This window comes from Agrilus planipennis, unplaced genomic scaffold (genome assembly GCF_000699045.2).
Source record: "Agrilus planipennis isolate EAB-ADULT unplaced genomic scaffold, Apla_2.0 scaffold96, whole genome shotgun sequence".
NCBI classification, from domain to species: Eukaryota; Metazoa; Arthropoda; class Insecta; order Coleoptera; family Buprestidae; genus Agrilus; species Agrilus planipennis.
The window spans coordinates 750,107-761,648 of NW_020438968.1; the positions used below are offsets into that span (position 1 = coordinate 750,107).

The window sequence follows — 11,542 nt, forward strand, 5'->3', positions numbered from 1 at the left end:
TTAAGTATAGATAGCCTTAGTCATTCTATACCTTTTCAAATTAATTTGTACACTTTTTTGTAAACACGCCCGAAATAAACTGTAGTTAGAAAAAGTGTGCAAGAGGAGCGGCTATCGCTTTTAAAAATGGCAAGGCTGAATGAGAAAAATAATAGATTGTGACTCATTTCATAATGTTAACCGTGTATAGTAAATTAGCTTTTCTTATTACTGCTTTGCTTATACATACATTAAAAAAATGCAAAAAACAGTGCCCGTGAAGTTTGGAGAGGAAGTACTTAAAAGTATTTAACGGTCAAGGATTTCCTTATAGAGGGATTTTCACATAAAGCGTAATGGATAAACATAAATCATTGTTGTAAATGTAAAAATTCATGCTTAATACTATTACAGTATGTTATTTCTGAAGATTTCGAAAAGGTTTGTTGATATCTTTATACGTTTGTCTGCTGCTTCTGAACAGATGAACCGATTTCTTCTATTTGAAGAATGTTGGTTTTGCACAAAAAAATTGTTGATAAATAAGTGCACGAGAATCAACAGCAAACGAACGGTTAATTTAGAAATTCGAAAAAGATTGTTAAAGGTGTATGTTTGGAGCACGGCGTTGTACGGATGCGAAACATGGACACTGGGCGCGGCGGCAAAGAAAAGGTTAGAAGCCTTCGAAATGTGGTGTTATAGGCGAATGATGAGAATAACGTGGGTAGAAAAGGTTAGAAATGAAGCGGTATTAGAAAGAATAGGAGAATAGAGGACTTTATGGAAGTCAATAAGATATAGGCGAGATAGGTTGGTAGGAAACCTTCTCAGGCATGAAGGTCTAGTCAGAGACATATTAGAGGCACAAACAGGAGTTAAGAGGGGTAGAGGTAGACCTAGTTTAGATTACTGTTCGCAAATAGTTAAGGATGTGGGTTGTTCTAGTTTTAGGGAAATGCGAAGTTTAGCTCAGGATAGGAAAGAGTGGAGGTACGTGTCCAACCAGCCTTAGGACTAACGACCTTGTGATGAAGATGATGATATAGCTTCACCAAATCAAATTTTGTAGATGTGTCTTGTAGAATTATGTAGTTATTGGGCAAAAATCAAACTTGTAAATTAACGCAATCAAATATTTCGTTTAGGGATGTCGTATATGGGAATCAAAATCTATAGGGTACTTGCCGTTAATATAGAATTATGAAATTTGGCAAGAAGTAATGCTTACAGCACAAGTAAAGGGAAAAATTCGAACTCCGTAAATTTGTAATTACTTTACAAGTGTCATACTGTAATTATACGTTTTGGAGACTGATTTTGGGGGAAAATTTAAGACATATTTAGAAAAAGTAGGAAAAATCTTCGAGATAGAGAATTATTTACTACAAGTTTGTACAGAACCATCAGTGCGCGAGTCACATTTCAACTTTTGAAACTACTTAATTAATAGGTTCATACGTTTAACAAGTAAACTCGAATTACAATTAATGTAAAATAACTAAACATTTCTAACTCTTTAAAAGTTATTATTGTTTAATAAAGATAAACGTTTCAACAAAAGATGTATTGAAAAAGTCGGTAATTGGTATTACTGAAGCACCACCTCCCCGATTTGAAATTTTCGTAGGCTGTACAATCCAGTATGCTCAACAAAAAACTTTATACAATTTTGCCAAAACTATTTGATGAATCGCTCTGAAAATTTTACCATACATTAAGTATTACAAGATCTAACATTTAGGGCAATGACAAAGTCGTAGGTGTATTTTTGCAATATTTATTGTTAATTGAATATTATGCAGATTTTAACCGCAACAAACAATTATATGAATATTAAAAAAAAAAAACGCAATTTCAAAGACTTTTCAATTCCCTACAAGACGGTTATTCCGAGTTGTTGATCTAATACTAGTGGACAAAAATGTGCAAAAATATACATTTTTTGTCCTGTAATTGTTAATAACTAAATTGCCACACTGTATTCTCTAAAAAAGGCGTAGCTTTTGTTTTTATGGCCTTGTACATATTACCGGAAAACTTGTCAGATATCGGAATCTTTTTGAGTCCGTAACATATGCACATTGTATGTTGGGCGCGGAAATCATTTTTTCCCATAGTTTTTGAGGTTCGAAAAAAAAAAGATAATAAGGTAATCTAACCAAACCCTAGCCTAACTCAATTTAACAAAATTATTTTATTGTGGTTATATGTATGCAGGATTATAAAATTATATGCACTTTAACAGTTGACCCTGACCCTGCAGAAAAAATTATTTATAGGGTGTTTTTAATAAATCTCCTAGTTAAAACATTTACATTTAAGTTAATTTTATCATAATTGATTTAGACAGTCTTTAAATGTTTGCAATTTTCCAATTTTTGTATGAGGGTTGGGAGTCCCTTTCAATTTTACTTTGAGGGGTCAATATTACTGATATTTTTTTTAATTAGCCCACAATATTTATCAATTTAAAAATTAATGTGGTACATAATTGAGCGATATTTTTTTTTCTATACGATATGACCTAAAATCAGCCGCTCTTATTATTATTATGTATTGTACTTGTCTTTATGTTTATTTCATGTAAAATATTTAATGGTTACATAAAAATTAGAACAGTGATAGAAAGCAGAGCAGATAATAAACGTTTGNAGCAGTACTTTCTAAGTTGCCGAAATAGATAAGAACTGCAGCTGTGTACGTTGTTGAAGAAGACGATCCTGTCCCTCCACCAAGCATCAAACAAGCACTTGATGCAGGGAAACTATTAAAAAAATACTTTCTATATAATTAAATTGATCCAGCAGTATCTCAAGATATGAGTAAGATACGTAACAAAATACAATTAAAATATTGGAGCAGCAAAAATCATCAGACGAAGATAACTGGCTATACGCAATGTATAAATAGTAATGTTCGTGTGCAAAATGTGTACTATATTGTTAAATGCATATTGTTATAGAATAGTAAAATAATATCTTTTATTTCTTTCCATTTAACGACCACTCTTTATAACGCCGAAAAATGTTGAGTTCCTTAAGTGTAGTTATATAGAGGAGTTTACACTGTATATATAGGGTCATCAGAAAATTGTAGATATAGGGTGATCGAAAATAGGACGCTATCTTGATGACGTAGTACATTAGAACCGACCTATCTATACCCATCAAAATTATCAAGAATGCGAGACATTAAAAAAAAGATGAATGACAATCACCTACTGAATAATCGATTGGTTGTTATACGGTATTATTTCCATTAATTTTAAGTTTAACAGAGAGGGGTATACGATGCTTCTACATAACCTATAAAAACGTACATAAAGAGAGGTTAGGTAGATATGATGTGCAGGACCGTTGCCAAATCTTGGAACGCCATTTCCCGGAACGGAGAACATCAATAAAAGAAGTCGGTTGACTTGAACTGAAAGAGAATGAGACGGCTTGGCCAGATAGATTTAATAAAGGAATAAAAAGTGACAAACACGAGGAAATTCGGATTTACTTTTCGGATTGAATTGAATATTGCACTTAGACTGATGAGAGCGAGGTTTTTCAAAGGGGCTCATCGTACCGAGAGAATTTGCCTCCCGAAATATTTTTATCAAACTAACGGGGTCTAAATTGAAATGATTGGAAAACTCATTATTGACTCGGAGATAAATATTCCCGCTGTGCCAGCCATAAAAGACAGAATTAAAACCGCCTGGAACGTAATTAACGTTTTTGAAGTACGGACTTGGCAATGACTAATTCCGCAGGGGTCTGTTTGTTTTAAATATTGCGTTTATATAACAGAATTAATTACTTTAAATATTGGAGAACCTTCTAACTTTCCGATCGGATAACTTTTTAAACACAAAATTAAACAGATTATTTTCACGTCTGTTATTGAGACATCTTTCGATGGTTGATCGTAACAGAATAAGTCACGTTTTTAGGAAATACGACGGGAAATAAAAAAAATATTTTCTGTCTTTTAATACTCGCAATAAGTCTGAAATATTAATCTGAATATGTAGTGAGTAAAATTTTCAGATTAATATTTCATATTAAACTAACTCACTTCGAAAAAGTTGTCTGAATTTGTATTTATGTTTAATCATAGTATATTCAGTATATACGTACAGTTACTTAGTACGACGGATCGTTAACCTTGTAGGTCGGTAGGTCGTTGTTGCTGTTGTCACCTTTCGTAGTTTAGTGGTCAGAACATTGGTGTGTAAAGCCAAAGATCCCGGGTTCGATCCCCGGCGGGGGTGTGACAACAGCAACAATTTTTCCCTCATTAATTTGGGGTAGCGTGTAGTGGGTATAAAATTCAAAAATGAATTTTCAAATTAATATTTCATATTATTGAGATTAGTTTTAAGACTGGGAATTTATGGAAATATTTCCCAGTCTAGTTATTCCGCGCCCCTAGGTTTAATAAGAGCTTAAGGAATTCTAATCTGGATTCGATAATGAAGAAAATTGGTTATTTGCTCCATATAGGAAAAGTAACATCGTAATGAATAAAAAATAATTCAATATTAATTTTTCAACGAATTTTGGAAGAAATGGATGAAGTTTTTCTTTATCTAGCTTAAACTCTAAGATTGTAATTGTTAAACATTTCTGTAAAAATTCGGAGGTATGGCCGCTATCATGAGGTTAACGTCTGCCAAGTTTTAATTTCTTTAGCAATCTCTTTCGTAATTAAACAAATAATTGACTATTTAATACTAAAAATTCAATGTGATTCACAAATAGAAAATTTACGTTGTAATTCGGCATATATTAATCTTAAAATAGAGACTTGAAACTTGAGGAATATTTCTTTTTTTTTAACTGTTTCGAAATCTAAGAGTCTTTGGGAACATAAAATTTCGAAAATTGTGGAAATAAGGTTTACATTAATTTTATCTCCTGATATTTTTTTTTCTATACGATATGACCTAAAATCAGCCGCTCTTATTATTATTATGTATTGTACTTGTCTTTATGTTTATTTCATGTAAAATATTTAATGGTTACATAAAAATTAGAACAGTGATAGAAAGCAGAGCAGATAATAAACGTTTGTTTTAATGATATTCTTAAGTACTTACCCGCAAGTACACAATTCACAAATACACTGTTCCTTCAGCGGGATCTTAATGGTCTCGGGAGTTGCAGGAATTTTTCTCACGATCTCATTTACTATTATTTTGTTGTCGACGTGTTTCTTTATGTTGGTTATATTTTCTACTTCATTCTGAAATACAAAGTACTTATAGTAGGTTAAATTCGTATACGTTTGGCAGTGGGACAAGTTTTGGAATACAGTAAAAGCTCTTTATTCGCGGGGTATACGTTCCATAAATATGCCGCGAATACAGAAACCGTGGATATGGAATGATAATTAGTATGGAATCATAGGGGATACGTTCTAAGGTTCCAAAATAAAACCAATACGTATCAAAATAAAACCAATGTATTCATAAATTCGCAATTAAAATTAATCATTACAACCAACATTAGGCAAAAGTTTAAAAAATTTAGTGATTTTTTCTTGTTTTGAATTTTGAAATTAGTCCACTCGGTCACATCTTTTATAAAAGCCGCTTCGGCACGTACCAACTGTACATACATTAAGGGGATTCAGTAGAACCCGCGCCGTAGAGTAAAAACATGCTTATCGGTTCTAGATATCATGAGTTTAATATTTGGAACAGAGGTTTGAAATTTTGTAGTAAGATAGATAAAGCTTTGTTCTAAAGCTTGTCGAAGGCTATTTTTAATTTTTTAATTTCTATTTAAAACACGTATCGTACAAGAAGCATCAACTTTAAGCACTTGTAAAAGCTTTTAATGACCATATCATTGAAAACCAAAAACATACCGAGTTAGTGTGAACTTTTGTCTGTTACCATACAAAAAATTACATATTTATCTCGCAGCGGTAAATCACAATGTTTAGAATAGAAACCCATGTTTTCGGAAAGATTCACACTAGGGACGAGNTGATGTTCCAATTGTGTTTTGAGTCGCTTTGGTGTCGTAGACATTCTTCACCAACGTATCCTTGGAGTCTGTTGAATGTCCATAGAAGTCACGCGAATCTGTCGACGTTTGGGCCGTACGAATCTTTTTGGTGTCAACATAATCTTCGTCGACATAATAGACAGTAGAGCTTGTTGCACTGTCGTCTTGCTTTATTTGACTTTCGGTTTTTCTCTGTTGTTCCCCTTTCTGGATCCTACTGTCTCTGGAATCAATCGTGGCAGTTAATTTGACATTTTGATCACTGGGTTTTGATTTAATATTACTGTGCGTGGTATACACCGTGTGGTAAAAGAAACAAAAAACATTATTTTACTACAGTTCTAACGGTCTGGTTTTCAACTTACAGGGAATCGTGTTAAAAAGATTTTTTTTTCGAATTTTGACATGAGCTTTTAGGTTTCGAAAAAGTCTCTATCTTAATATTAATCCATGCTGACATGCATTGGAAATTTCCTATCTGAATAACATTGAATTTTCGGTATTAAATAATCGATTTTTCAAAAAAATTTAAAACTTGGCAGGTGTCAAGTTTGAGAATTTGTCGTAAGTTTTAAGAATTATTGAGATTATACTGTGATTAAACATACATACAATTTAGACAACTTTTAGAAGTGAGTTAGTTTAATATGAAATATTAATTTGAAAATTCATTTTTGAATTTTTTACCCACTACACGCTACCTCAAATTAATGAGGGAAAAGTTGNGGTGTGACAACAGCAACAATTTTTCCCTCATTAATTTGGGGTAGCGTGTAGTGGGTATAAAATTCAAAAATGAATTTTCAAATTAATATTTCATATTATTGAGATTAGTTTTAAGACTGGGAATTTATGGAAATATTTCCCAGTCTAGTTATTCCGCGCCCCTAGGTTTAATAAGAGCTTAAGGAATTCTAATCTGGATTCGATAATGAAGAAAATTGGTTATTTGCTCCATATAGGAAAAGTAACATCGTAATGAATAAAAAATAATTCAATATTAATTTTTCAACGAATTTTGGAAGAAATGGATGAAGTTTTTCTTTATCTAGCTTAAACTCTAAGATTGTAATTGTTAAACATTTCTGTAAAAATTCGGAGGTATGGCCGCTATCATGAGGTTAACGTCTGCCAAGTTTTAATTTCTTTAGCAATCTCTTTCGTAATTAAACAAATAATTGACTATTTAATACTAAAAATTCAATGTGATTCACAAATAGAAAATTTACGTTGTAATTCGGCATATATTAATCTTAAAATAGAGACTTGAAACTTGAGGAATATTTCTTTTTTTTTAACTGTTTCGAAATCTAAGAGTCTTTGGTAACATAAAATTTCGAAAATTGTGGAAATAAGGTTTACATTAATTTTATCTCCTGTTCATAATTTTCAAAAATTGAAGTGAAATACATGCATTCTGCTTTTATTAATAATGTACTGTCAGTGGTAATGGTTATTACTAATTTTAATTAAATTAACTGTAAATGCAATTTTTGTATAAATACTTACGATGTCTTTAATGTCGATAATGTTTTCCTTGATGAAAGTGTTACTGACGTTGGTGTCAACAACATTCTTTACATCGTACTCTGTAATAAGCTTCGAATCAACAATATTTTTCTTGTCAGTTTTTGTGACGAAGGTTGTATCGGTGGTGTCCTTAATATCTGTTTTTGAAACATATTTTTTATCAACCAAATCTTTATCAGTTTGAACGACATGCTTTGAATCGATTAGCTTTACATCGCGCCGATCATCTATTGTAATCTTTTTATCCAAGAAAGACGATTGGTCTACAATAGTCGACGTTTCGAATTTTTCGTCACTGAATGTTTGTTGCGTTTTAGCATCAAATTTATTAATGGTACTATCAACTGGATATGTGGTGGTAGGTCCTGATGGTTTTACTGGCAACACAACCGTTCTTTCGGTTGTTGCTTCACCCTTAATAAAATGATCAGTTATTTGGGCGTTTTGGGACTGAATTTTTTCTTCCGTTGTCGCAAAACTTTTTATCACGACTTCGCTTGAAGAAGTACTTTTATCAATATTACTTATATTTTTTACGTCGATATCCGCCGTTCGTTGGGTTGAAACGGTTTCGAAAGTTTTGTTGACTTTATCACAGGTATCGGAAGTCCGAGAGTCTACAACGAAAGTCTTATCGAGTTTATTAATGTCATCAACTTTTTCTGATTCGATAAGCGACGTTGTGATTTCTTTAACATCGCCTCTCGATGGTTTCCTCATTCCTGGCTGTTCTTTCTTTGGAGTATCGATAAGTGATATTGTGATTTCTGTAACATCCCCTCTTGATGGTTTCCTCATTTCCGGTTGTTCTTTTCTTGGAGTGTCTGGTTTAGTACCTTTTGATGGTGATTTGCTCCTTGCAGAAGTTTTTGACGGCTTGCTAGGAGATGGACTCCTTTCTGGACCTTTTCTGGGAGAAGAATCCCTGTCTTTCTTACTCGTTTGTGGAGGCGTTTCCCATACAAACTTACCATTCCAGCCAGTTTTTCCATAGTTTCGTTCGTTCGAATATATCGTGTCGATCGAGTCGGTCGTACTATGTTGGACCACCCTTCCTGATGTTCCAATTGTGTTTTGAGTCGCTTTGGTGTCGTAGACATTCTTCACCAACGTATCCTTGGAGTCTGTTGAATGTCCATAGAAGTCACGCGAATCTGTCGACGTTTGGGCCGTACGAATTTTTTTGGTGTCAACATAATCTTCGTCGACATAATAGACAGTAGAGCTTGTTGCACTGTCGTCTTGCTTTATTTGACTTTCGGTTTTTCTCTGTTGTTCCCCTTTCTGGATCCTACTGTCTCTGGAATCAATCGTGGCAGTTAATTTGACATTTTGATCACTGGGTTTTGATTTAATATTGCCGGGAACGTTTTTGCTATCAATGTCTGTTAATACTTTAACAACATTGCCGGAGGAATCATAAAATGTAGTCGTGGTAGTTGTGGTGAGAGTGTCTGAAGCAATGTCATGGTAGTTTTTCGAGTCAGTATATGCCTTTATATCTTTGGCGATTGTTGCATCGTCTATTTGTATTTGTTTTTTCTTCGCAGTCTTACTGTCGTCTATCTTTAAGTCTTTTGAAACAGACTTTGATGTACCTTCCGAATTTACAGCCGTTACGTATTTGGAATTTGCCATCGATTGGCCCCCGACTTGGTGATATTCTTTTGTGCTTTCAGAAGTTTTAACTTGGGGCTTTTGCAGTTTTGGGGTGTCTGTATCGAATTTAGAGCTCCTGCTTGCTTCTTTATGAAGATGGTGGTATTCGGAAGGAATATCGGTACCGCTTCTGGCATGTTGTTTATCTTCGAAAGAAGACGACTCGGAACTCCCAGTCTGATGCTGTTTTTTGTCGATTATTCGTTCTTTTCCATCAACGATTTCAATAGTGTAACCACTAGAAGATGTCTGTTTTGATGAAGAAGTTTTCTTCTGAGAAGAAGATGAGAAAGATTTTTCTTCGTGAGTTGACAATTTCCCTTGTGTCGATTGTTCCGGTATGAATTTTCCATTCCAAGCGGAGTCATTTACGTTATAAGTTAAACGTAATTCCTCTTTCGGTTCGGATACGATATAGGTTGCATTTGAATCATCGGAAACGCATGATAAATTGGTGGTAGACCTGTTCAGCGTCGAACTAAGTTGCACGATGTTGGAAGCTTGAGTTGATGCGGCTTCTTGGGCAATAAAGTGACGATACTCTGTTTTAGTGGCACCGGAATCTGCGTACGTTGTAATTTTTTCGCCGCTGCCAGTCGGCAAATTTTCGGTGACTGTGTAAGTAACATTGGAAGCGTTTACCGGCAAATGGGAAACATCTGCTATTTGTAAACTGGAAGATGACGAAGATCTCGAAACGCTGGTCGATTTTGATATATTTCTTGTTTCTTTCGCATGCGAAGTACTGCTGACGACCTTCTTGGTTGTTTTGGTTGCGCTAGAGGACGATGTCGAAGCTGACGCAGACTGTTTCGTTTCCGTGGTTGACGATGACTTTTTTTTCGTTTTCGAATTCGAATTCGCCTTGTTAACCGTCATTGTAACAAAAAAAAAGCACTATTTGTTTAGGTGAATAAATAAAAATAATTATTAATATTATCAAAACTGGCAACTAGAACTAATTGGTACAACTAAACAAACAAATAAACAAACGAAAGCTTGTACGTGCGACAAGGTTCGCGCACTTTTTGTAAATGAGCGCTCAATGTTGGCTTAAGACTCCGGTGAACGTAGATTTTATTGTGGTGGTGGTGAGGTACGTCACGGTCTTGATCCCACAAATTGTTGAACATATATGGCGTGTCTGTCGCTGGACCAGAGTACACCGGAGTACAAACACAGAAACAGCACCAGCAGCAGAGAGAGAGTTAAGCTGGTGCACCCACGGAGACGCTCACGCTCTTCTTTTCACGTAATGACTAACAAACGAGAATTAATTGCAATAAGTACGATACATTATGCAGTTGCTTTCCTTAAGAAATGCTAATCTGCTGACTCTGACCTATAGCTGACTGCTGTCGCAAGACTCAATAACTTAAACATTCGGGTTAACGTTGAAATCAGATAAGTTGTGATACCAAACACATCTCTCATTTTTTTTCCATAAAAAACACAGTTCCAATTTTTGTTATATAGGCAAGTAGTGTGACGTAATTGTCAATGCAAAAATGTGCAACTGATAACATTAAAAATACTTTATGGGTCAAAACGATAAGAACAAAATTTCGTTTCGACTTGTTTTTTTCAAAATATTTTCAACAAAATACTATAGAGCAATGTTCAGGATATTTATTCTTTTAGATTAAAAGAAGGGCATCAACTTATTTGTTTTTATTTATCGTTAGTTGAAAACACAGGGTGTTTACTTTTAGAATTGATTTATGGGTTTCTCTCAAAAAAAAGTTAGACAAAAATCTATTTACTAACAATATATATCATAGTAGTATTGATAAAACATTATTATATGAAGATAAATAAAAATAAAACAAAAATACTGGTATGCAAACGACGGAAGGAAGTATGGAAAGAGCAAATATAAAGATAGGAGACGAAAAATTAGAAGAAGTGGCTGACTTTAGGTATCTACCTGTAGGAAGTCAGATAAGTCAGGACGGAAGGAGTTGTAGGGATATAAAGCAGAGGATAGCACGCACAGGGTCGAGTCACCTTCATTAAAAAGAAGTTACTTTTATACTAGCAAACGGTTAATTTAGAAATTCGAAAAATATTGTTAAAGGTGTACGTTTGGAGTGCAGCACTGTATATACGGAATCGAAACATTGACGGGGTGCGCGACGGAAAAGAAAAGGTTGGAAGCATTCGAAATGTGGTGTTATAGGCGAATGGCGAGGATATCGTGGATAGTGAAAGTTAGAAATGAAGAGGTGTTAGAATGAATAGGAGAAATGAGGACTCTATGGAAGTCAATAAGAAATAGGCGAGATAGGCTTGAAGGGCTAGTCAGAGACATGTTAGAGGCAGAAACAGAAGTTAAAAGGAGTAGAAGTAGACCTAGATTAGATTAT

The 11,542-nt window shown here is 34.1% G+C and overlaps 1 protein-coding gene across 2 annotated transcripts in view; it reads right to left on the reverse strand.

Moving 5' to 3' along the window:
- LOC108734423 (titin) overlaps positions 1-10,414 on the reverse strand; it is a 33,774-nt gene extending 23,360 nt beyond the window's left edge. Inside the window, exons 1-2 of one of the 2 annotated variants that reach the window (XM_025975326.1) lie at positions 7,497-10,414; positions 5,072-5,217 (exon numbers count right to left, since the gene is read on the reverse strand). In XM_025975326.1, the coding sequence (XP_025831111.1) occupies positions 5,072-5,217; positions 7,497-10,055 (2,705 nt within the window). In that variant the 5' untranslated portion in view covers positions 10,056-10,414. The remainder of the gene's footprint in view (positions 1-5,071; positions 5,218-7,496) is intronic. The other variant, XM_025975325.1, reaches the window with a different exon arrangement.
- Positions 10,415-11,542: the final 1,128 nt, after the last annotated feature.